Raw genomic sequence first — 26769 nt, 5'->3', positions numbered from 1 at the left:
ATCTGCAATCATGTATTTTTAATTTTATTTTTTCATGTACATATTTATTTTTATTTGATTTGACTCCTGTCATCAACTATGGGTCCCGTTTTGAAGACCTCTCCCCCTCCTCCTCCTCCTCCTCACAGTGAGAGAGCAGGGCTTCTAAAACTCAGGGCGTGGTGTCCACAGGTCAGAAAGATTGAGCTGCACAGGCCGAAGACTCTTCCCATCCAACCTCTCGACACTCCTGATGATGTCTCTCGTTCCCGCCTAACTAGTATTATATTTATATACGATCCTGTTTCCCTATCTGTGTTGGATATATTGAGGAATCTTTTTTTTTTTGTTGTTGTTATTATTATTCTTAACTGAGCAAGTATCTGTGCCAATGTGAATCTCCAATGCCACGCCAACACCAAATGCATGATGAGCACCGCACGGAGACGGTAGAGGACGACACAGGTTCAACAACTGGTGCTGATTTTGTTTTTCGTTTTGTTAGGTTTTTTTTTAATGATGACTTACAATGGCATTCGTTTGTATCGTTGGATGGTTACGTTGAGTTCTTCGTTTGAAAGCACTGTGAATGGTCAGTGGCTGTGCGTGTTCGTGGATTCTCGTCGTGTTGGACAGTGAACCTGTTGAATCTGTAAGTGGCTGCTTGTTTCTCACCACAAGAATGGATAAATAAAAAGAGTGTAAAAAGCTCATCCCAAGGTGTGTGTGTGTTTGTGCCCCCCCCCCTTCAATTTCTGAAAATGCTGGTGTTTGTGGCCTAGGGCAACATGTGAGTTAAAGTAATTTTAACTGCAATTTCTTAATTTAGATAGTCAGAATTTAGCTTATCCTCCTGTCTAGAGAGACACATTGGGTGACATGGTTGAACATTATTTGTACTGTCCACCTATCTTATTAATCATAAATACATAATAATTTGTTCATAAACCATCAGACATTGCACAGAGTTCAAATAAATGCTCCATTCTATTAAAATAAAAGGTTTGGGCCAGTTAGTCGTATTGGTATTTCTCTGTTTTTTTCTTGCATACATACTCTTTAATAATATAAAAGCAACAGTTCGTACTGAAGTTTATACAACAAGCAACCCAGGCCTGCGCCCACGGGACAGACCCCGGAGAGCGCAGGCCCAATGCCGTATTCGTTATAATTGGAACTCGGAAAAATCTGAACTCCTATTCGAAAAAGTGCAAAGGAACGGCCATTGAAGTGGGAATTTCTGAGTCGGAATTTCGGGGCTGGTCACTCGGGCACCCGCCGTCGCAGCCACACGGCGGACCACACCGTTGGCGACGAATAAAGTTCCCTTCGCGTTACTTTTTTTCTGGAACTGCGACGGGCGGGGAGCGCCCGCGTTCGGAACGCAGCAGGAGGCGCTGGGGTTTCCAGCCACGCAGCCCCGCGACGGCGTCGGCCACGCGCATGCGCACTGCCGGAGAATTAGGGGGTTGAAAGCTGTGCGGTAACGGAGCAGCTTAGGGCGCTACCGACGGGGCCGTTAGAACAGTGAGTAACAATTATTAACTTGGGAAAAAATGTCTCCTGGATGTATTTGTAACCGCTTTTAAATCGGGCCATTTGAATAAGTTGTTTGGTTTCGGGTTCCGGAGTCCGCCCTGTACGATACCGTGGATGACAGCGCAGTTGTTATTTAGGGCCAGTGTGTGTGCGTGCGTGCGTGTGTGGGAGAGAGTGTTCTGTTAAAGGCCTCCAGAGGGGGTGATGGCAAGACTGACACGCTTTCACCGAGGGGGTCCAAAGGGGACAGACCTGTCGATACTCTCCGATAGGAACCGGTGAACGAATGGGTTCTAAATCGCAGAACCCGCTGTCACAACATGCGCGTTACTAGGCAGCCCTCATGACAGTTAGCGGCCAGCCAGCTAGCTAGCTAGTTAGCACCAGAGCCATGCAGCGCGAGTTGTCACAGCTCCAACTGAACCCCCGCTGAGCTGCTGAGCTCAGAGAGGAACCACGTTGCTGGATAAAATGCTTGCGATGAGATCGGCTGCCAAATAGTCTGCGGGATTATCGTTCTGTCATCCCCAGCGAAATGGCTTATGTTTGTAACCACTGATGTCCACCCGTTTCTCACCACTGATGTCCACCCGTTTCTCTACTGAAGACATGAGGGGAAATACGCGCAAACCGACTGCGTTGATTTTGTTTTGTTATTGTATGACTGTAAAAGAGCAAGCATACTGATGTGTACCTGATTGTAAAAAACACACATTTTGCAGTAGTTATGCCACATATTAGAAAGGTGCTTCAGTTCCAGGAAAGATCAACACTACTAGTAGTCGACATGATAACGTTTACAAGGGGTTCGATTGTCAAGCATAGCGATTCCTACCTTTGTAATAATCATTTTGTATTAATATTATTTAGTAATAACATTGTCATAATTCAGACCTACTAAGCTGTTGTATCCATGTCTTTATTATTGTATACATGTATATGTGTTCATTCTGTACAGAATATCCCATCTATATTTATATTTAAGCCCACAGCCAATACTTCTAACCATACCACCACGTAGCCCCTGCCCTAGCATTTTCATTTATCCTGGACATAGAACATATTTTGAATATTCTGTATTTATATATATATATATATATATATATATATATTTACTTTTAATAAAATAATTATAATAAATATAGCTGCAGGCAGGAATACACAGGGTCCAGTTTAGTCCAGTTTAGGTACTTATTACATTTTTCCTAGTTTCCAATCATTTCGTATCAACAGCAATTAGCAGACTATTTCACAAATTTATTGTTGTATAAGTAGTTGTTTTGTGCAGTGAAAACAGAAGTATTACGCCATAATACCCACAATTCATAAGTCAATTATTATTATTAATAACATTTTACAGAGGTTTTTTTAAGAATGACAGTTGCCAGTGCCGTTGGCTCATTTGTTCCACCAATCACCCTGGACTTATGTTGCTGAGGGTTGCGTCCGTTAGTCTTTGGTCCTCATGAATGCGTTTTAGAGTCTTGCCATGCAGACATAAAAGAAAAGAGATGGTCCCTCTAAAAGTTCTTAGAACTGTGACAAAGTTCCTGCGGTGCAATAAAACCTTCTGTGACCGATTACAGTTTTCAGGGTTCTGTGAAACGCAGCACGAGTTACAATTTTCTGAGTTTCAATTAAACGCAGCATCGGCTCCTGCTGTCTCTGGTTTCAACCAAGTGTAAATATATGGAACACTACGCGGAGCAACTGCTATGCAGTCTACAACGCGCAAGTTGCTGGATGTGAATGACCACCCAGAGACGACACCTGGACATACCTCAGATTTAAGGTACATTTGCTACCATTTGACTTTGTTTTTTTTTTTTTACATCATTTGAAATTGGAGAATTGGAGCTTCAAAAAAAGGTGTCACTTATGCGAATCAAGCAAATATTCTTAAAGCTATGGCTTGTTAATGACGAGGGTGCAGCAAATTGTGCTCCTGAGATCATCACCCTCAAAGTTTCCCCCGCACTTGGCTTCATTCAGCCAGCTCTCAGAATGGCACATGGCTACTTGCCACATGGCCACTTGACACCCTGCTGAATGGGGCAATCTATGCATTGTTCTTGTGTATATAGAGAATGTTGAACAGCAACATTGACACACAAAATCTTTTTTTTTTTTAAGATTTTAACAGAAAGAATATACATGTTTTATAAAAGTGGAATTATTTAGAACTTTAAAAGTGCGGATAACACAAAAAAACACTGGTTTATGCACCCCTCAAGAGTGAATAAGTGAACATAATGTACAAGTTATCAATGAATGCAAGTATGTACAGTCTGTCAATAATATTAGTTGCTGTATATCAACCTTGGTGTGTTATTAAATATACATGCCAAATATCTTCAAAGTTCTTGGCCGCTGGCTGCATTTGCAGGTAAACTTGAGAATCTTGTCCATTGCTACTTGTTAATAATCTGCATTACCAACCTCAATGGACTTTGTCACATCATCAACTTCTTCCGTTGTAGCAACAACGGGCGTATCGTCGGTCTCCTCCGGTGGTTCTTGAAAATACTCAGTTTCATCGTCACATTCAGGTTGAATTCTATGATATGATTTAGAACTTCCGCCACCCGCTTCTCGTAATCCATAACAACACGGAGATGAAAGTTTTCGCAGACTAGTGAAACCGAATTCACAGACAAGTGAAACCAAAGGCTTCTCGTCTTCTGTTTACGGAAGTGACATCAGCTTTTCTTCTTTGTGGTTACGCCCCCTACACAATAATGTATCTGGGTGTGTGTAAAACACTTAAGATTTAAAGGTTGAACTCCATCAAAACGGTTTAGCATTGTGACTTTACATCGTGTATGGATGATTTTCGCCTGGACAGTCGCTTTAAAGGAAACAATCGATCGGCGTTGCTGCTGTTCAGCATCTCGGTAAGTGAACTATGTTTTCCCATGTAATCTAACAGAAATATTTAACTAGATGGTTTAACATTTATCTACTATTTATAAATCAAACTCTGTTTTGAAAATACGTTGAGAGATAAAAAAAACCCCACAAAGGAACACGAATCTGGAAAACTCGCATTTTCCTTTCAGAAATCTTTTTTAAATCTATTTAGCGGCTCGTGGAGATTTTAGAAATGTGCGACTGAGGGTTTTCGCTGTGGTGGCCCCGCTCCTCAAACTAACCTAGGTGTGTCAACTTTCTTCAACTTCCAGTATATATGGTTTAGTTTTTCACTAACTCCTGCAAATGTACATGTTCCTGAAAAATGCCAAGAGGATTAATAATAAGTATAGCTTCAGGCAGCAATACACAGGGTCCAGTTTAGTCATGTTAGGTATGTATTACAGGTTCTGAGGTTCCCAAATCTGCACTCTGTGATTATATGCAGGGTTGTTTTGAGCGAACTGATGGACTCTCTCCTACAGCGGATTATTTCTTTAATTGCTCTCCTTTTGCGGGGATGGTGGCCGGCTCGGGTTAGGAGAAGTGCTGAGTTCCAGTTCAAAGCATAGGAAGCACAGGCGCTAAGATTGTCTGTTTGTGTCACCTGGTTGATTCTCTGCTCTGTACGATTGGCTGTTCATGTCGCATGTTTGAAATGACGTATTTACGGAGACATGTAAACCGATAGTTTGTAATGTCAAACCATGACAGAGCAACGGAGTCTACACCGCACACTGAACACGTCCAAATGGACATTCTCAATCGGAATCTGTTCATTTATAGTAAATAGTATGATGACGTCATAAAGCATCTTACTGTAAATCTCATCTCATTCATTTTGGGCGTGAAATGCAATGGACCATGTCTGTGATATAGATCAAATTTGGCCGGTTTTTCACTAATTCCTGCTCCGTATGTAGATCGATTTGGATGAAACTTCGAAGTGTTAGTGAAATACCGATTCAAACAATACTAAACTGTGTTCGCAGATGTTTCAAATCATTTTAGTTTTTCAAAATTCAGATAATTTTCCCGGAACAATATCAATATCAGCCCAACGAGCCAGACCCCTAATACAAATCTGTGCAAAAATAATAGGGTTCCAGCCCTGTGGGCTGGACCCCTAATAATAAAAGTAGTGCATTTAATTTATAAATCGCTTATCTTAGAACTTAAGGGAATATACAATCAAGTAAAAACAGATAAAATCTAAAACAATTACAATTTATACAAGCAAATAGAAATTCTCAAATATATAAAATAAACCGTACAAATCGTATTCATCGTGTCTGTGGCTTGGCGAACTGACATACAAGCAGAAAGGAGAAGCACCTGCCCTATGGACCCCTCGGTACCCTTCTAATCAGGCGTGCTTTTTTTTAAGCGTTAATGAGTATCAAGGTAGTGTATTGTCTGGGCAAGATATAATCATAAGGAACTCCTCATGAACCTGGCACTTTGCCGCACCTGCGTTGTGCACACAGCGACTCTGGTTTGCTGCTCCATTTGCCCAGAGCGTCAAAATTCCTAGAACTGGAGCTGGGGGTCCATGTGCCTTTTCTTTTTCCTTGAGCCCCCCAATGTCTATGTACGGAACTGTAGAGGGGAAGTGAGACCCGATCACCAGTGGTTACTCGACAGCTCTGAGAAGAGAAGAGCCTCTGCTCCCCCTCTCCCTCCCTCTCCCTCTCCCCCCTCTCCTTCTCTGCTCCAGTTTCCGAACATGGTAAACTGCACTTACACCTTTTCAATGGTCGGATTTTTTCTGGTGGATTAAAAAAAAAATGTCAATCGCGATTGACTCCATCGATCGCCGATAGATGGAGTCTATCACTGATAGATGAAGTGTAAATCTGCCCAAGCCTACGTTCCATGAAAAAATAAATCCCCTTCAGGGGCTGGACCCCTAAATATACAAATGCCAATTGCTTGAATGTAACCAAACGTTATTGTTGCTATGCTGGGGCCCAAGATTCTTTTTCTAGAATATGCAGAGGATCATTGGACACAGATTGAACACCTGTCAAAGTGACTCATAAGTAACTTTTTTACTGGCAGACTACTAAATGCCAGCCAGCATTCACCAACAATTGACTGCTGATTGCTGCTGCTGGTGTGAAACCTTGTAGCACAGCAGTGATTGTTCGATATGACCCCCCGGTCACTCATTTCTGGTCACAGGAAGCTCTTTTGTATAGTTGTATTTGCTCACATCTCTGGTGGTTGGTGTGAAAAATTCCACAAGTCTCTGGTGTGCAGCCTATGACTTCCAGTGGATAAGCTTATTGACATCTCAGACTACTTTGTAGACTACGATTACACTAGCGATGTGCTGAACCTAGCGGAGAGGATTAGCCTAGCTAGAGATTAATGAGCTGGCGAGTAGGAAGACATTATATCTCTGGTGTCCTGGGGGGCTGCTGGAGTGTTCCTTAGCAAGGCACAGGATATATCAGAACACATTTAAGTTAACATCAAAGTGAATGACCTTGTGTTATTGCAGCATGATGTGAAGAGCTTCTGATAATCCACCTTCTCTCTCTCTCTCTCTCTCTCTCTCTCTCTCTCACTAGGTTTGTATCTGGTGGTCCAGCAAAGCCCAGTTCCTAACAGATTACGCCTACACTTCTCCAAAACAGGTGACTTAATTGTGTGTGTGTGCGTGCGTGCGTGCGTGGAGGTGGAAAATCCGGGTTCTGAAAGTAAAATCCCAAAATTTCTGTGGACACAATTGAATAGAATAGACCGACAACCAATCAGACTAACGGAAGGTGTAACGTAGCGCTGAGCGAGTGAGTTAGTAAATTAAAGTTTTACCAAATCCTGTCTGAAGTACGGCAAACACACGTTTCTAATCAACAAAGGCTTTTTTGAGAATATATACCATCGAGTTTGTTAAATACTATCACGATAGCGGATTCGCGGCAGCCATCTTGGTGAGGTGCCTCAACGGCTCTCCTCTGCATTGTCAGCCTATCAAACCCGCACCATATTAGATAAACGGTTGTCATTGGCCCGACCATGGCAAGGTCTGGTGGAAATCTGTTTGAATGGGAGGGTGGCCAGACATATTCTGCAGAGCAAATAAAACACAGCTTGCAGATTTGTCTGGGTCCCAGGCTACTCTACAGGGAACAGGCAGAGAATCAGGGTCCAGGGAAATCAGGCAGAGGTTTGGACAGAAGCTGCAAGAGATGCAAGAGACAATCTGGCAGAGAACAAAGGGAAGTGGACTGGTATTTATACTGAGGGACCAACAAAGGAATGAGCTGCAAGCGGGGGAAACCAGGTGAAGGGAAGGGAGTGACAGCAAAGCAAAAGGGAGTGGTTAGATCTGAAATGACATGGAGGTTAGTAACATGGCATGAGGAAATTACCAGATGAAAATAAAACATGAAAACAGTAAATACTGGGCGATCAGGGAGGATTCATGACACGCTGTGACACTTTTAATGGTAATGACAAACATAATTGTGTATTTGATCGCTGTGACACATTTAATGGTAATGACAAACATAATCGTGTATTTGATCATGACCCGCTAGTTGTTAATATTTTTCCTGTGTTAAGGCTGTGGTACTGGGGCATGTTGTAAGGGGAAGGCCATTAAACTGTTTTTTTGCTTCACTGACATTACACAAACATCCTGTTTCCATGGTTTATTGGCAAGGGATTTTTGTTTTGATTGCTATCTCTGGTAAAGGGCCGCCCATCTGCATTGCATCCACCGAAAGTGTTTATAAAGGATGGGTTAACTACTTTTCCAACCCAGGCCTTGCTAATGTTAGTCCCTATAATTTATAGCTATATTAAGATTTTAAGATGAGATTAAGATCGGGAACATAAATATATCTCTCCGTCCACAAATAAATACTACAGACCACAAATCTGTATCAAAATAATGTATGACTAGTTATTTAGCAAATAAATGTAGCATTATTTATGTGATTAAATATATTTTAATCGGTTGTGATTAAATATATTTGAATCGCTTTCTATCACTTACATTACTTGTAAACGCCATAACACACATTTAAACAGTTGATTTACATGCGGATCTGCATTTATATTCAAGTTTTATGACACGTTGCTTCGGGGGGAGGGAAGGCGCGGGTGATAGTGGATGCATGGAGTGGATCCTGGAGTGGAGTCTCACTGTGGCAGATCTTGGCACGTACCACCAAGTGCAAAGTTTTAAAATATTTATGGACATTATTCTTTTAGGTTTTAGTTTCAATTGTATATTTGTGACGTCAGAATATTTCCTAACCTTACTGTTCGTCGTTTATGATTTAGTTTATAACCTTGTCCGCCATATTTAGAGTCCACTTCACTCGAGGATCCACTTCGTGCATCTGCTCCAACCCCTCGCCCCCACGCCCCAACGACGTGATAAGTCTGTCACAAAACACGAATATAAACGCAAACTGTTCCCGCGGAAATGAACCATTTAAATGCTGTTTAGATGTGTTCCGATGTGTTTAGTTTGGATGTAAGTACTACAAACATCTGGAAAAATATTTAATCACATGATGCAAATTTGCTATTTACCTGGCATACAATATACAAATATATATACAAATACAATATACAAATAATCCACAATTTATATGTTGATGTTGAAATATGTTGTATTTCTGGGTTTTTTTATGCACTTAAGTCTTAATACAGATTTGTTGGATTGTAGTATTCATCTTTTCCCATTTGTATTTATTTTTTTATATATGTGCGGAAATTGCAACACAGAATCCATCACACAGTGCTCAGTGAGTATGATAACATGGGCACATTTTCTATTTGCATGGCATTCAATATACAAATATATACACAAATACAATATACAAATAATCCACAATTCATATTTTGATGTTGAAATATGTTGTATTTCTGGGTTTTTTATGCACTTAAAAGTCTTGATACAAATTTGTTGGATTGTAGTATTCATCTTTTCCCATTTGTATTTATTTTTTTATATATGTGCGGAAATTGCAACACAGAATCCATCACACAGTGCTCAGTGGGTATGATAACATGGGTTGACATGTTGTTTGCGCGGAAATGAGGATGCTGGGTAATGAAAATGCCTGAATTAGCCTTTAGCCCTAGAAGTGGAGGTAGGGCGAAGAATATTAGAATGAAATTCCACAATTTCACTCACTTGGAAGTAAATCGATGGAAATCACCTTGAAACCACACATTGTTTTACATGTTTTTTTTTGGGGGGGGGGGGCTGTGCAGGAGGATGGCGGTGAATGTCTACTCAACCTCTATGACCATAGAGAACCTGAGTCGTCATGATATGTTGGCCTGGGTCAACGACTCTCTACAGCTCACCTACACAAAAATAGAGCAGCTATGTTCAGGTAAACACACACACACACACTCGTCTGCGTTTCTGTTGTCAGGGTTCTTCTTACCAGTTTCTCGAGACACTTGAAGCGCTTGAATTTTCCTTGTCAGAAATGTAATATTGGAATACCTTGAAAATAGCCCCTTTTGCACTGAAGTGCTTGAAAAGTCCTTGGAAAATAAACTTGATCATTGACAACCCATGATTTTCCCCCGGTTTCTTTATTCATATCACAATGTAATAAAAAACAAAAATCTCTTTTAAGACAAAGATCATGCCAGAGAATGGCAAGATATATAGATAAAACAGTGTTTACTACAGTAATATCAATAACAGACGATGAGACTAAGATTATATTAATATTTTTAAAAATTACATGGAAAATTGATTATTTGTTTTGAAGTCCTTAAAGGGGACCAATTATGCTTTTCCTTATTTTCTGTCATATATGTAATGTTACGAGGTTGGATGTGCGCGTTAGATGTGGCCAAAGTGTCAAATAATGAGGTAAACTAATGACAACGTAATTGCTGTGAACCAAGCACTCAGGCTTCCGACCGCTGTAAACGCTCAGTTTCCTTTTTTCACAGATTTCTTTATATGGTCATCTGATCCATCTGATCGGCTGTGCATTCCCCCAAACAAAACCAATAAAAACTGTGTGTTTTTATTGTAGATTTTTTTATTTTGTTGATATATATTGGCTAGAATGCATGAGTGGTATTTTCAGCAACAAACTTCAAAGACATGTTTTTGGGACCTCAGAGACCTATATTAACTTAAAGGATCATTAAAGGTCCCCTTTAAAAATGGAAAATGTTGTTTTTGTGAATTAACCCTGTTTTATATGAGGTCGATTTACTCTGATTTTGTGTGGTTTGCTTATTTATTTTCTTTTTTTGTTTTGTTATTCAGGCGGCGCCTACTGCCAGTTCATGGACATACTGTTTCCCGGGTGCATATTGTTAAAGAAAGTCAGGTTCAACGCTCGTTTGGAGCACGAGTTCATCCACAATTTCAAGGTCTTACAGGCGGCGTTCAAGAGAATGAATGTGGATAAGGTGAGCATATGCCTAAGTCAGCACACACATTGTTTATCAATCTTCCAGCTGCAAATCATGGTTTCACACTTCCTTCTAAAAGGTGAACAGTAGAACACATAGTAGTTACATATACATCCTCAACTGGTCGAACAAACCAACATTTATTTTTACCCTATCCTGCCAGTTTCGTTGGTCAGTTACTTTCCAATGGCATGTCAATGGTGTATCACAATTTTCATGGCTCCCTGTTAATGTTCCCTCCTCTTACAGTAACAGATGTAGGTATCATTGGATTTTGTCCAACATGTTAATTTGCGTTAATAGATCATATGGCTTCAAATGTCTGTTTTTGGTAGAGGTTTAGAATTTCTTCATTTTTTCAGTCTCGCAAAAGACTGTTGAGGTTCTATTCCACATAGAAGTATACAAATATACATCCTATTGTTTTTTCTTACTATTGGGAATTTGTACTAATAGACTAATGGCCATATTTACAGAAAGCCTTTTTGTTATGAGGATTCAGGTGAAAATCCTGAACCTTGCTAAACACCTTGTTTGAGTGGTAAAAAAAACCCTTATCAGTAGTCTACAGCGTTAATCTTTGTTATTCCTTGAGGAATGTGATGACCTTTGGATCATAAGCTCACCTCTCTTAACCCCAAAGCAGTGGCTGTGCCGGTCTTCAAACTGTTACCACCTGTGTTTGATTCACAGGCAGGCTGTATCTTCACCCCTGCTATGTAGAAATAAATGCACAGCGGCAGTTCCCGTTAAGCCCACCTACCCCCAACCGCCCCTCTCCCCCTCGCAGATTATCCCCGTTGAGAGGCTGGTGAAGGGCAAGTTCCAGGACAACTTTGAGTTCGTCCAGTGGTTCAAGAAGTTCTTCGACGCCAACTACGACGGCAAGGAGTACGACCCGCTGCAACTGCGGCAGGGTCAGGAAGCGACGCCCCCGCCCAACCCAGGTACTCACACCCGCACAGAAAACGGTAAACGCACAAGTGTTCAAGATCAAGATCCATTCCTCCGCTATTCTCTTTTCACCGCTCAACTACCCCCCACCCCCTTCCTAACCCAGGCGAACACAATACCCATAAACCTAAACGACCCACTCGCTCAGGTAACATCCACCCCATCCTTTGTGTGTGTGCGAGTGCTTGTACATGTGTGTGGGTTCCCTGGTTGCCTTGCACATTCTTTTACAGCAATGTACAAGTGCTTCAGTTTTTTTTTTGGTTCGTACTTGCAAGAAGTTGGGAAAGATGTGATTGGCTGATTAGCTCAGCACTGTCAGCATAAAGCCTGAAACGGTCTGCAAATGTTGCATCTTCCTGCATACTTGCAAAGTTCCTATGTGCAGTAGAGCAGTGTTTTTCAACCACTGGGCTGCGGCACATTAATGTGCCGTGAGAGTTCGCTGTGTGCTGTGAAAATCTTTCAAATTCCATTTTAAAAATAAATAAATCACAGAAATGTTCTTTTGTGTTGCAAGATCAAAATTGCAAGCTGCTCAAATGCATCAGTTCCAGCCAAAATAGCAGCTCTGTGTTCATCAGAACAAGTTTCACTCTGAAAGTGACGAAAGTTTTTGGATTTGGTTCTTGACAAGTCACTCAGTGAAATGAGTCATTCCAACTTCTGATTCTTTGTTCATTTGGTCCCAGGGCTTCCAGAGAACACTGAACAAGAGTTAATTATTTTCAGTTTGTGAATTGAACATTACATTTTTTTTTTTGAGCAGATGCTCTTATCCAAAACGACTTACAATTATTCAAACACCGACGGACGCAGCCATCAAGGGTTAAGTGTCTGGCTCAAGGACACTACAGCATGCTAGCAGGAGGAGCCTGGGATCAAACCAGCAACCTTTAGATTTCTAGACAACCAGCGCTACCTCCTGACCTACCATCCCCATTGAAGATTGAAGATGGCTCCAGACTCCCGCGTCATTTAAAAGAATTGTTCCCTATGAACGAATTGTTCGCAAGTCTTGCATCACAATTAGTAGGCCATAATAATCAGCAATATTTCCGAGGATTTTAGTAGCGGTCAACCAATAGGGGTTTTTCAATAGCTGATGCTGATATTCAGAGAGCAAGATGACCAATGACCGATGTGTAATGCCATGATATGATGTTTTTGAGCATCTGATAAAATACAACAATTTAATAATAATAACAAATGAGACACAAAATTGCTCAACTTAAATCAACATTTATTTAACAGTAATGTTATTGTCTGCATTGTCTCTGCAGTGCACTTATTTTAAATAGAAATGTATCAACTAAATAAATGTCCACAGGTAATCAAAAAACTAAACTTTGTAAAAAAAAAAAAAACACCTATGAATGAAAAATAATTATAAGCGATAAAGAAAATTAAAATAAACAGGACTTATTATTTACAAGTAAAGTATTGACACAAAAACATCCAGTTTACTAAATTAAGTCCCATAGCAATGGAAAGCAAAGGGGAGATGGCGTGTCACCTGAGAGTGAGGACACACAAGGTTTTTGGCACAGGAATGGGGCAGCACTTAAGTCAGTTGCGTTTAAAAAAAAATTCATACAAGTAGGACACACAAAATTAAATAGATCTCATGGGAACACATGCATGGCACAGCGCTGTCTAGAGGAGAAATAAAATTCCACTCGAATTCTCTGAGTAAGGTTTAAGTTTTGCCTCAAATGCAAAAGTATTTCCAAACAACACTCCTGCTGTTTTGTTTCAAAACGGTCGTGCACTTGCCGTCTCTAATGAGCTAACGCCATAACAAACCGGAGGGAATGAGACGAGTGACGAGAAGAGCACTGTGATGAGTGAGAGGAGGCGGGGCTATGTGGGTGCTGTGTGCGGTGTGTGTGTGTGTCAACTTGCTGTTGGAGAGAAGACCCAGCGAGGAAGCACAGCTGCTATCGGTATATTGATATTGAAAAATTTGTATTGAAACGGTTTCAAATATTCTGAATCAATGTATAGAAAAAGTTAAGATTTTTGACACTTGTCACTAGTCTGCAGACATTTTTCATGAGCGCAGGTGTCGGCCGATGCTGATTATCTCAAATGGTGCAAATATCGGTCCAATTAATTAATCGGCTGACCGATTAATTGGTTCAAGATTCAAGATTCAAGATTTTTATTTGTCACATACATATACATACTTCCATACATATATGCAGTGAAATGTAATGCAACGCACCCGGTGATAGCACACAATAAGTCCTAGGAAAAAGTACAAAAATAAAATAAAAAGTAGAAAATTCCTTTCTAATAGACCGACTAACTGACTCCTAAAACGTAATACAGTAAGTGGAATACTTATAGAATAAGATAAAAAATATATAGAATAAAATACAATAAAAAATATATTGAAATAAAATGGAATAGGTTGAAGGAATATGGCTATGTATATACAGATATGTGCATTTAAAGTGGCATGTGAATTAAAGTGGCATGTGAATGTGAATAGTGTGAGGTAGTGTTTGGGATAATACAGCACAGTATACAACAGTACGGCGCAGCAATACGGCATCACGAACAACCCTGAACAGTGATACAGTATGCGGTACAGTATGCTACATACAGTACAGTAGGTAGTGGAGCCTAGTGCATGGCTCAGTTAGGACCCCCGGTGAGGTCAGCGTTGACAGTTCTGATGGCTTGAGGGAAGAAACTCCGTCTCAGTCTCTCTGTTCTCGCTGCGTGACTGCGGAGGCGCTTGCCTGACCGCAGCAGCTGAAACAGTCCATTGTTGGGGTGATGAGGATCCTTCATGATCCTACGGGCTCTGCTACTACACCTCCTGGTGTATAGCTCCTGCAAGGGGGGGAGGGTAGTTCCAGTGGTACGTTCAGCTGAACGCACCACCCTCTGCAGGGCCCGCCTGTCCTGGGCAGTACACTTCCCAAACCAGGCAGTGATGTTGCCTGTCAGGATGCTCTCCACTGCTCCAGAGTAGAAGGACTTGAGGATCCTCACCGAGACCCGGAATTTCCTCAGCTGCCTGAGGTGGTAGAGACGCTGCCTCGCCTTTCTCACCAGAGTGTCTGTATGAACAGTCCATGTTAAGTCCTCTGTGATGTGGACTCCCAGATATCTGAAGCTGCTCACCCTATCGACAGAAGTCCCATTAATCCACAAGGGCGCGTGCGTCCTCGATTGTGATCCACGCCTAAAGTCCACAATCAGCTCCTTGGTTTTGCTGACGTTCAGGTGGAGGCTGTTGTCCTGGCACCAGAGTGACAGGTCAGCCACCTCCTCGCGGTAGGCCTTCTCATCGCAGTCGGTGATCAGGCCCACGACCACGGTGTCGTCAGCAAACTTGATGATGGTGTTGGAGCTGGACCTGGCCACACAGTCATGTGTGTACAGGGAGTACAGTAGGGGGCTGAGGACGCAGCCCTGGGGGGATCCTGTATTCAGGGTGAGAGAGCTTGACATGTACTTCCCCACCTTGACCACCTGGGGGCGGCCTGTGAGGAAGTCCAGGATCCAGGTGCACAGCGGACCATTTAATCCGAGCTCCAACAACTTGACAGCCAGTCTGGTGGGAACTATGGTGTTGAAAGCTGAACTATAATCAATGAACAGCATTCTCACATAGGCCCCCTTCAGGCCATCCAGGTGCGTGAGCGTGGTGTGCAGTACCTGGGAGACCGCGTCATCCGTGGATCTGTTCTGCCGGTACGCGAACTGCAACGGGTCCAAGGTGCGGGGGAGGGAGGCGCAGATGTAATCCTTAATCAGCCTCTCGAAACACTTCATGACCACCGAGGTGAGGGCCACCGGACGGTAGTCATTCAGGCAGGTTGGAGAGGCGATCTTCGGGACAGGAACGACGGTGGACCTCTTGAAGCAGGATGGGACCACTGATTCAGCCAGGGAGATGTTGAATATTGTGGTGAACACCGGAGCTAGCTGGTTAGCACAGGTCTTCAGTACTCGCCCAGATATGCCATCTGGACCCGCAGCTTTCCTGGTGTTCACCCGCATCAAAGCCCTCCTGACCTCGTGCACGGATACTGAGAGTGCGCGCTCGTCCCCAGCGGTGTAGCTCCAATTAGCCGGCGAGCTAGCGGTGCTGCTGCCAGACTCGAACCGCGCATAAAAGGAGTTCAGTTGGTTGGCCAGGGAGGCGTCCACACTCGTGGCTGGGGAGGAGCTGCTCTTGTAGTTAGTTATTGTTCGCAGCCCCTCCCACAAGCGTCTTGTGTCCCCCCGCTCCATCTGCAGCTCCACGGTGTCTCTGTACGTCCGTTTAGCGTCCCTCACCGCCCTCCGCAGATTGTACGACGCCGCTTTGTAATTGTCCATGTTGCCAGATACAAGTCCGTCGTTGTAAGCGGCCGTGCGCGCATTCAGAGCGCAGCGGATGGATTTATCAACCCATGGTTTCTGGTTTGGAAATATCCGAACTTTCACCGTGGGAACGATTTCATCCGCGAGCGTAGCCACAAAACTCACTACAACCTCCGTAAACTCGCTGACGTCACTTGAACTCGCTTGGAACACGTCCCAGTCTACGTCAGTCAGAGCGTCCTGAAGCGCAGCCTCCGATTGGTCCGTCCACCGCTTCACTTCCCTCGTCATCACCAGATCCCGCGCGATCAGAGGCCTGTAAACAGGAAGCAGCGAGATCGCGGCGTGATCTGATTTCCCGAAAGCAGGAAGCGACACGGGCTTGTATCCGTTCTTGTAAGGAGTGTAACAATGGTCCAGAGTTCTGTCTCCCCTGGTGGCACACGAGATGTGTTGGTGGAAATTCGGCAGAACTTTTTTCAGGTTGGCCCTGTTAAAGTCCCCAGTCACCACCACAGCCGCGTCGGGATGTCTGTTCTGAAATCCGCACAACACATCGTACAGAACCTACAGAGCTGCGTCGGTGTCCGCTTGCGGTGGGATATAAACGGCTGTAATGATGACCGTGCTGAATTCCCGGGGGAGATAAAATGGACGGCATAGTATGGTCAGCTGTTCCAGGTTCGGCGAGCAGGAGTGGGAGAGGAATTTGGTGTTGTTGGCGTTACACCAGCGGTTGTTTACCATTAGGCAGACGCCTCCACCTTTGGATTTCCCCGACTCTCCCGTTCTGTCGCCGCGGAACACGGAGAAGGCCTCGGCTGGACGTATGGCTTCATCCGGCACCAGTGGGGTCAGCCATGTTTCCGTCAGGCAGAGGACGCAACAGTTCCTCGTGTCACGCTGGAATTGAATCCTCGCTCGAAGTTCATCCATCTTGTTCTCCAGGGACTGGACGTTAGCAAGAAGGATGCTTGGCAGAGGTGGACGGTAAGGTTGCGTCCTCATTCTGACCCGAATGCCGCCTCGTTTACCTCGGTGCTTCCTCCGTGGGCCGGCTCGTGGAACAGCGACTCCATTTTTGTTGTTGTTGCGAGTGTTCCCGCGTAGGATTTCCGTCGGCCACTCTGCTCCCACGGATAAAAAGTCCCAAAGTTGTTCGTTTAGGGAAATTTTTATATCCATGAGTGCATCGCGGCCGTATGAGTTAATTGTTGATGTTTTTCTGGCGAACATCGTGATAAAAAAGGAAAAAAATACTAAAGAGTAAGAAAGTAACCGGAGCGCCGGCGCAGGCGACCGCTAGGGGCGGCGCCACTATCGCCAATGACCACTAGTTTTAAGTAGTTAACAGTATAGTAGTGTTCCATGGGATTATTTCATTATAAAAAGTGTGCCGTGGCAGAAAAAAGATTGGGAAACACTGCACTAAACTGCACTGTCGCATTTACAGATGCACTGTCGCATTTTCTGTCGCAGAATCAACTGGAAGTGAAGAAGATACCCCTCGCTGTTTTTTTTTTTGCAATTCTCTGCTGCCTTTGAAATGGCAAACTATACGTGCTACACGTTTGTGCCATTGTCCAACGGGCTTTATAGTATGTGAGCAAAAAAGGTTGATGCACAGAAACTTACCAGCGTCTTGCCCTCTTGCCCTCTCAATGCATTGCATACTACGATATTTCACCGGATGTAGTATGTCATCCTGGTACTTTTCACATACTAAACTCGTTCACACACTGACGTGGCTTACGAATAGTATGCATTTCAGACACAGCTAATGCAGGGCTCCAGACTACTTTTTCCACTAGTAGCACTGGTGCTCTCGACTAAATATTTTAGGAGCAACAGCACTAAATTTAGGAGCACCACTGAAATTGCAATGCAACACATTCATATTTTTTCAATCTAAACTGTATTACTGGCGGTAATACAGAAAAAATTATTACGTTAAGTAGTGTTTTTTAAAACAGACACCAAATGAACAAATGTACAGTATATTGCTGTCATTAACAACCACAACGAAACAAGTAAACAAGGAACTCCCTCTTATAGGCCTCTCCTCCACCTCCCCCTCCCTGTAGCGCACATCCCCCTGAGAGCTATTAGGGCTAGGCACCTCTGAAGGCCATCCCTTGTAGTTGGCCTTCTTGCTATTTTACCCTGACTGAACCACCTCTGTACAGCCTCCTTGGCATCACACTCCTCCAAGCTAGTTCCCTCAAGACTTATTCTAATCAGGTCCTCCACTGTGTCCACAGGGAGGGGCCCTCTGACATCAGATTTAATCCTCTTCTGTGCTGGGAACCTTCCTTTCACACACAGCAGAGGACACAGGGAGACAAGCATAATGTGCACAAGATGTAGGATGTTCTACAAATAATTTATTTACAATTTATTTATGAACTAAACCCATTTGTCCTTCATTACTTTTCACATGTTAAATAATAACTGACAGTTTGTATGAACCGGATATTATTGGTAGTGAAAACATTTACCACTCGCCTCTTTTATCTGATTGGCTATGCGACCATAATGTGACGTGACGAGTGCTGTTGCTGTTTCATTCTCAAGGTCAGGCAAGGAAAGTTTATTTGTATAGCACATTTCAAAAACAAGGCAATTCAAAGTGCTTTACATAAAACATAAGCATTAAGACAAAGTGCAAAGAAACACATTATAAAAGGACATAGAATGCATAAAGCTAAAAAATAGAATACATAGAATGCATACAAATTATGGCGCAGTGCAAGAAATGAATTAAAGAAACATCAGAAGAATATAGAAAAAGTGCAAAAGAAACACATTGTAAAAGGAAGAACACATTTTAAACTTAAGAAATAAAGTAAAAGTGACAGTACAGCACAAAAAATGAATACCAACCAAAAGTATGAAGGCGGGTCACACGTCCGCATGGGAGAGGAAAGCGGCGGCGCGTCTTTCAAGCGAAGTGCGCCAAACCATAATGTTTAGGGAAGGCACGTGTGGCGGTTTCGGAGCACTGGAGTGCGGATATTATAATCAGCAGCTCGGACAACGCACCCAAATGAGGCACAGAAATCTGCGTTGCAATTTGGTCCAGTAGATACAGTACCGATCGTATAAGAACCGGTGCCATAGTACCGAAACCTATACCACGCATGATTATGTTTTGAGTGTGCACGGAGATGAGGGGCTAGTCACAGACGGTGTGTTTGTGAGAAAGAGGGAGAGAGGCCCCTACAACACAGGTTTTACCCATTTTAAATGGTAAAAAGAAATAGAAAATCAATATGTTGCGGCCGATGTTGATATTCCCGCAGAAATAAATCAATGATAAATAAATCTATATCACACACACACACACACACACACACACACACACACACACACACACACACACACACACACACACACACACACACACACACACACACACACACACACACACACACACACACACACACACACACACACACACACACACACACACACACTTCGCTCCCTCCTAATGTTTCACATGATATACGATGACTAAAAAAATAAAAAATTGTTTGCATATTTGTAAGTAGCGCTGGTGCTCCAAGTTATAAATTTTGGAAAAATGGTCGCAAAATGCGACTAAATGGTCGCAGTCTGAGTGTCTGAAATGGTTTCCTCGTGTGTTCTTAGTTGTAGTTCCATGTTGGGTGGGTGGCCCAACACAAATGATACCTAAAATGGTTCCTCATTCAACCATTCAGTGTTTTGTTTGAGGCATTAAGATTTTGGAGGTGTACACGTCTGCAAGCTACCGCTACCCAGAAACCCCTTCTCTGCATCCCTACGTGAATTTATGAGGACTTGACAGACCAACATTGATTACTATTCCTTTGTTAAATTAAAAAAACATAATTTTCTTAATTTCGCTTAAAGTAGACCTATTGTGCTCCTCTTTGCATGGGTTAATCCAGGTCTCCGAGGCCCCCAAAACATACAAAACATAAACACAAGTTTGTTGCTGAAAATACCACTGAGATTATGCATTCTAGCCTTTCTAAGATTCTGCTATAGCCCTCTTGCTCCCACAGGCTGTTTTGTGGGAGGAGCCACCCTTCTTCGGCCCCGAGTTCTGTGAGCCAGTGGGGCTTGAGCACAAGTTCTTGGTTCTGTGCATGGCTTCCAGGTTTCATTGTATTTACTCCTTAACCTGTGCTGATTTCACCTAATGAGTCCACGAGCATTTGTTTCTGAACAAATTTGAGGCAAGAAATAAGCAATCCAAGTTGCTGAATCTTCACTCATATTGGATCTACAAGGCCTCATTTAAGTTTGTTCCGACTTTCATTGCAGTGGCAAGCTTGTGGGGGACGCCAGACACCGCAAAGGCACTCGTGGACATAGGGATTTTTTGTGTCACGCATACGTCGGAAAATAAAATGTGATAAATAACTACATCTACAAAAAACACGAAAAAACACCCTATTTTTATTGGTTTTGTGTGGAGAAACGCACAGCATATAAAAAAATCACTGACGAGTGTTTTGTTCACAGCGATTACTTTGTCATGAGTTTACCTCATTATTTGATACTTTGGGCCTAATATGAACGTCCGACATTGTAACATTACAGAGATCTGACCGAAAATAAGGAAAAGCATAATAGGTCCCCTTTAATTTCCCTTGAGAGCTGCTTGGCAAAGTTTTGTGTAGTGTGCTTTAGGATTCTCTGTTAAAATCAAACATGACAACACAAAGCCATTAGTCGATTGTCAGAGGGCTGGATACTGGCAGACTAAAGATGGGAGTCCAGCATATTTTCTCACATCAGGCGACCTAATCAATTTCCTCTTTTTGTGTTTTGTTTGGCTTTCACACAAATGACCATTGTGGCAAGCAGTTGGTCACGGAGTGCCGCCGTAGTTGTTTTTATATCAACTCTATGTGGCCTCCTGCGAGATTAATATGACTCCTGATTCAACTGTCACAAATCTTTATTGTTTGCTGTGTTTTTTTTGGTGTGTTTTAACAACATTAAGGGGCTTTCACATACGTGCTCTGCGCTCTAAATTATGTCTATTAGTTGGGCCCAGAACTTTCGCACTGCCCAACACGGCATGCTGTGATCTCCACTGGGCCAATACAAACAACTGAAGCAGACAGGAAGTGTCTGTGCAATAAATATGTAGGAGAAACTGATTTTAGCGGTGCCCAAATTCCCGAGCTCAACAACCCTTCCTTACATATTTATCGGGACCTGGGAAATCCCTGTCGTGGAAACCAAGTGGGCAGACGAGGGGTGATTAAATGCAGTGGAGATTAGCGATACATGACCAAAGGCCAATAAAAAAAAACTACAATATATGATCATGGCTATTCCTTGTTTCACTGTCATTAAAATAAGATATGGTTGTGGGAAGACATTTCATGTGATGATATTGCTTTAGCAATATTGTAATATAATATGTAAATTAATATAATATTAAATACAGGCCAACCAAACGTAAAATAATACCATCAACACCATTCCATTTGCAGAAGTGATGACAGCAGTCTAATTTTCCTACCGATCGATAATTTCTTTCAGAAGATAAAAACAAGTAATCAATCCCCCCTCACGTGAGCTGATGTGCACTGTACTGCGTGTCCTATGTGAAAGCCCCTTTAGACAATCAAAACATTTTTCTTTTTTTTCTCTGCAAGTGTGCTTTACTGTCCCATTTCGGTATCCTAGGATTTTAAAATTTGCCTTGTGTTTTCCAAGCATTAGAAGAAACAGTTAGTGCTACACACGGTGCTTGATATGCACCATGGATTCTGCAACTTCCTACCTAGCATGAATAACTGTGTGTGTGTGTGTGTGTGTGTGTTTATGTGTGTGCGTGCGTGTTGGACCAGGCCCCATGAGAACATCTCCCACGGCTCCCAAGACCGTCCCTCCCCCACAGAGGCAATTAAACTCAGCGCCAGCCCGCAGAAGTACCCCCCTGTCGCGTAATGGCGGGGATGCCGAGCTCCTAGAGCTCAACCAGCAGGTACCGTATGCCCCACCACCACCACCAGTAGCACCTCATCGTCTGGTCCATCGTTTATGAACCGTTAGGGGCGCACAGCGTACTCCTTTTCTAGCCTTGGCTGGGCCTGAGAAATATGGAAATATCTGTTCCTGCATGCTGTTTGCACAGAAACGCTTTTGTGGCCTGTGATGTGGGGACGGTGTGGTTTGAGCAGCCACACCTGTCCTGGGTCTAGGTAATTGGGGCCCAGGATGTGTGTGGTTGTATACCTGTTGCTTGTTGATTGGTCTAATGGGCAACAGGTAAAACCCCCATCCCCACACACACAGGAGAGGAGCCCTTGTCGTGACATGCTGTCCACCTGCTACTGGGCTTGTTCCACCTTCTTCACTCTCTACAATAAACTTGTGGTTTCTACCCCGTCGTCTGTGTCTCTGTGCCGAAGGTCCCTGAAAACGCCACTTGGGTGGTGTGTGGCAGGCGAAACTGCCACAATGGCGCCTGAACAGGGACTCTCTGGCAAGGGGAAGGGACCCAGCACCAACCAGGGTGTCCGGCGGAGGACCAGAGGAGAAGCAACGCACCACCCACCACGGGTAACTGCTTGCAGCTAGCTGCTCTGCCCAGCAGTCACCACCGGGACCATCCAGCAGCCCAGCAGCCGGGCCACCCCTCCATGCAGCTCACGCAACAGCCAAACCCAGCTACACCTCCACCAGCCAGCACAGCAGTCAGAGGCCCCGCGCTCTGGAATGGAGGAGTCTGCTTTGTCCCCCGGGGGGAGGTTCGCCGGTGGGCTGTGCTCTTCCAGGGAACCAGGTCCGCAGGAAGGGGCCCACCAGTTCTTTTTTGTTGGACTTTTTTGTTGGTTTTAGGTATGGGAACCCTTTTTCAGAGTCCTGGTATTTTTTTCTTTTTTCTTTGTTCTCTGTTTGGTGGGGGAGTGTAGGCTTCAGCCAAGGATTCTCCCTGGCCTCAGTTTGGTCTCGGGTATGTGGTGTGGGGATGGTGTGGTTTGAGCAGCCACACCTGTCCTGGATCTAGGTAATTGGGGCCCAGGATCAGTGTGGCTGTACAGTATATCTGTTGCTTGTTGATTGGTCTAACGAGCAATAGGGGTAAAACCCCCATCCTCACACACAGACAGGAGAGGAGCCCTTGTCTTGACATGTTGTCCATCGTCTCCAAGGCTTGTTCCACCTAGCCCACTCTCTACAAAAAACTGGTATATTCCCAACCCTGTTTCTGTGCCGGAGGGCCCTGAAACGACACTCAGTGGCGTGTGGCAGGCGAAACAGCCACATGGCCGTGGAGTGCTCTAATAGGAGTAGCAGGTTAAATTGTACTGCTTCTCTTCTGGGCGTGTACTACTAATTGACTCTTCCCCCGTTTCCCATTCGGCTGCTGTTCTCCTCCTGTCTGCCGGCGCAGCTGCTGGACCTGAAGCTGACGGTAGACGGCCTGGAGAAGGAGAGGGACTTCTATTTCAGCAAGCTGCGCGACATCGAGCTGATCTGCCAGGAGAACGAGAGCGACAACAGCTCGGTCCTCAGCAAAATCATCAACATACTCTACGCCACAGAGGTAAAGATTTCATCGTCACTGCCAAATTAATAGTAGTAATAATTAGTAGTATTGAACGCCTTCACCACAACCCCAAATAATAATCGCATAGAGCACATATTGAATTTACTTTGACCTTTTTCGGCAGGATGGTTTTGCACCGCCGGAGGATGAGGAAATCAACGAGGAGCCACAAGGAAACCAGGAGGAGTTCTGAGCGCTCCTGTTTCCTCTTCATCTCCACGTGTCAGTCACCCCCTCCCTCCCTCCCTCACCCCCTTTTTTTGTTATTCCCCAACCCGCCCTATTTTATACTCCCTATGGCTGTCCATATGCACTACATTATGACTTTGTTGCACAGCCTAGCTCCCACAAAACGCTATTAGCTAAGAACACTTAGCTAATAGCTAAGTCCCTGGAATAGGGGCTTTGGGCGACTCATCCCAGTTGTTAGGATGGGGGCAGCCGCATCACGGAGCATGCTGGTCTGTCTTGGTATTTTTGTTTATGGTCGATGGCCATGAGATTACAGGTTCCCAGCGCTGGCAGCCTGGAGCCAGCTGTGCTGTCAGTTCCCTTTGAACGTCCTCTCTGAGCGCAGGAGAGAAACCCTCATGCAAAACCAACATATCGCTTATGTCAACTTCAATTTCTGCTCACGTTCATATCACATACAGTCGTGGTTGAAAATATTGGCAAAAGTATTTGGTCTCCCCAAAACCTTTTCACTGTATAGTACAGGGACCATTTTTGATTCAGAAATTATATCATTTTAAATCATAAAATGAACAAATGGCATTGACAAAATGATTGCCCCTATGCTAATTGGCCCAAATGTTAAATACCCTATTTATGCCAATATTTTCTGCCACAACTGTAGATATGCCTGCACTGATAGAAACACTAACCATCATCACCTGGATGTAAAACCAACACAAATGATGATTTTATAGTTAATATTATTATTAATTTAGTCAAACCAGAGAAGATTTGCTTTTGAAGCTGTTTTGACAGCTGGTTTATGAGACAGCGTGATATATTTATGTGTTTTATTTATTTATACCTTCTTTCAAAACTGTTCTTTACAGTTTCACCTTGGGAAGAAAGTCGTATGGTTTTGGATTTTGAAGAAATTGGAGGTGTTGCACTAACTGTAGCAAAATTAACAAATGGAGACTGTCCATAACGCCAACATGCAGAATGACTGGCTACAGCCGGCGAGATATAGAAATAAAAGCTATTTTATATTTTTAGATTTGTTTTAACTCTTTGGAGTTAAAAGTTGTTTTTGTTTGCATTGAATGGCTCAAAGGCTATGTTTGAGACATGGATGTAAAACCTATATCAGAGATACCAGATTTGAATGCAGGCTTGTAGCTATATGAATGACCTTTTTTTTTAAAAGAAACAAATACGCTACACAAACAAATACTACTAAATACTAATGTTTGACGGGGTTGAACAAATTTTCTCTTTGCCGTTACCATATTTGATCGATGGAGTTTTGATATGGCATAGCAGTAAAATGCTACAATGACTGCCTAGACGCTAGTGGGTGTGATTCATTGTGATTTACAGCTAGGCAGAGTGTGTTCTTCTATTGTAATTGAAATTAGTTGGGCTGGTCAGAGAGAATAGAACAGATGCTGATGTTGCAGCCACATGATAAACCTGCATCATTTGGAGTTATTGCAGAAATGAAATAAAGGTGTGGGGTTCAAGCCCAATAGGATCAAAATCTGGGGTCTTTTTTGAGTTTTTTTTTTTCATGTGTGGAGTTCTTGCCAATTTTTCCCAGCGTCTCTCTATGATTTCGCCTCAGTGGGTGAATGGGCTGCAATCCTATCAATTCCATGTTAAAACCCGGGACGCTGAAGATATAGACAGCCATCGCTTCCTTCCCCGCTCAGCTTCAGTCAAAAAAATAAATGTTATTACATGTATGTAGCGGGCCATTTCACAATAGGGTTACTGGTCTGCTCCTCCACCACCGTCCTGTACGCAAACAAGGAAGCTCTAAAGTTTCGGGTCACGAAATATGTCGGCGGGAAATGGCAGAGCTCGTTTTTCCAGTACAACCGCGAGTAGCTTGATCTGCTGGAAATTCGCCATGTTCAATGAATGGATTTAAAACTCCCTTCATAGGTGTACAGGTACTCCTCACTTAACGACTGTGTTATGTTCCTAGGACCAGGCCATTAAGCCAATCGGTCTTTACATTTACATTTACATTACATTACATTTACATTACTCTTTAAGCGAGCGTGTTATTTCACGGTCAGGGGGCGTGGCCATTGCGAACGCTAGTGTGGTGAATACTGACAGACTGCGGGAACGAGGGTGAGAACAGTGATGAGATCAGATGTATACAGTGTATACAGTGTATATAGTGTATACAGTGTATTTAGTATATATACTATATACACATACTATATATTGTGTATATAGTGTATATAGTGTATATATAGTGTATATAGTATATAAAGTGTATATTGTGTATATAGTGTATAAAGGGTGGTGCGCGATGAGATCCTTGGCGCTGAGACACCGTGCACGCAGCGCTCACGCCACGGTCTTGTACGCAGCGTACAATACAGCCTGGTCAGCGAGTTGGTCGCAAGTGAACGGTCGCTAAACAGGTTGGTCGTTAAGTGAGGACTTCTGTTTGCAGAGAACAAAAATAAAATGCACACAATTCACTTACATAAAGAGATGAATTGATAGTGAATATGGTGACATCCAACATCAACAACGTCATTGTTTGACATGTCTTATTTACTTAGTTTTAAGCCCAGTTCCAATAAAAAAAAAAGAACTTTTCGCCACTTTCGCTCGTACTGTCGGACAGACTCTTGACCCATGAGTTGAAAGTTTTGAACACATTTCCGAGCCCCGATCGAACGCAGAAATCCCGCACCGCGGTGCGTCACAGCTTTTCGAGTGCGAGGATCTCCATAGGAATGAATGGTGTTCCGGTTTTGTCGTTTTAGGTGTAAAGTGGGCTTTAGAACCCAAGTCTGGTTTACAGTCCCATTGAGACAAACACACATTCATTCCGTTATATATTTAGTGAGTTGCACTTATTGCAACTTGTGCCTTTTCTTTGT

General features: G+C 43.3%; 1 protein-coding gene across 4 annotated transcripts; it reads left to right on the top strand.

The window, feature by feature from the left end:
- Nucleotides 1-1436: 1436 nt before the first annotated feature.
- Nucleotides 1437-25387, top strand: mapre3b (microtubule-associated protein, RP/EB family, member 3b). Of its 4 annotated transcripts, XM_080024651.1 has the most exons (10): nt 1437-1506; nt 7005-7070; nt 9178-9197; nt 9670-9794; nt 10697-10842; nt 11636-11792; nt 11906-11947; nt 21981-22117; nt 23531-23683; nt 23811-25387. In XM_080024651.1, exons 4-10 carry the CDS (start codon nt 9674-9676, stop codon nt 23877-23879), a joined length of 825 nt encoding a protein of 274 aa, XP_079880777.1. In that variant the 5' UTR covers nt 1437-1506; nt 7005-7070; nt 9178-9197; nt 9670-9673; the 3' UTR covers nt 23880-25387. The 4 variants fall into 4 exon arrangements, with proteins under 4 accessions (XP_079880777.1, XP_079880776.1, XP_079880779.1 ...); XM_080024650.1 differs by lacking the exon at nt 9178-9197 and having other exon boundaries at nt 1443-1506; XM_080024653.1 differs by lacking the exons at nt 9178-9197; nt 11906-11947 and having other exon boundaries at nt 1443-1506.
- The last annotated feature ends 1382 nt before the right edge of the window (nt 25388-26769 follow it).

The sequence above is a fragment of the Zeus faber genome, assembly GCF_960531495.2.
Source record: "Zeus faber genome assembly, chromosome: 2".
NCBI lineage: Eukaryota > Metazoa > Chordata > Actinopteri > Zeiformes > Zeidae > Zeus > Zeus faber.
Note: the sequence above shows the minus strand (reverse complement) of the source record. Positions and strands in the feature narration are given on the sequence as shown.

What these genes read in the sequence shown, in the direction of transcription:
- mapre3b (XM_080024651.1), top strand. Translation starts at nt 9,674, where the DNA reads ATGGCGGTGAATGTCTACTCAACCTCTATGACCATAGAGAACCTGAGT. An exon ending in AATAGAGCAGCTATGTTCAG is followed by an intron (nt 9,795 to 10,696) that starts GTAAACACACAC and finishes TTTGTTATTCAG; the next exon opens with GCGGCGCCTACTGCCAGTTC. An exon ending in GACGCCCCCGCCCAACCCAG is followed by an intron (nt 11,793 to 11,905) that starts GTACTCACACCC and finishes TTCCTAACCCAG; the next exon opens with GCGAACACAATACCCATAAA.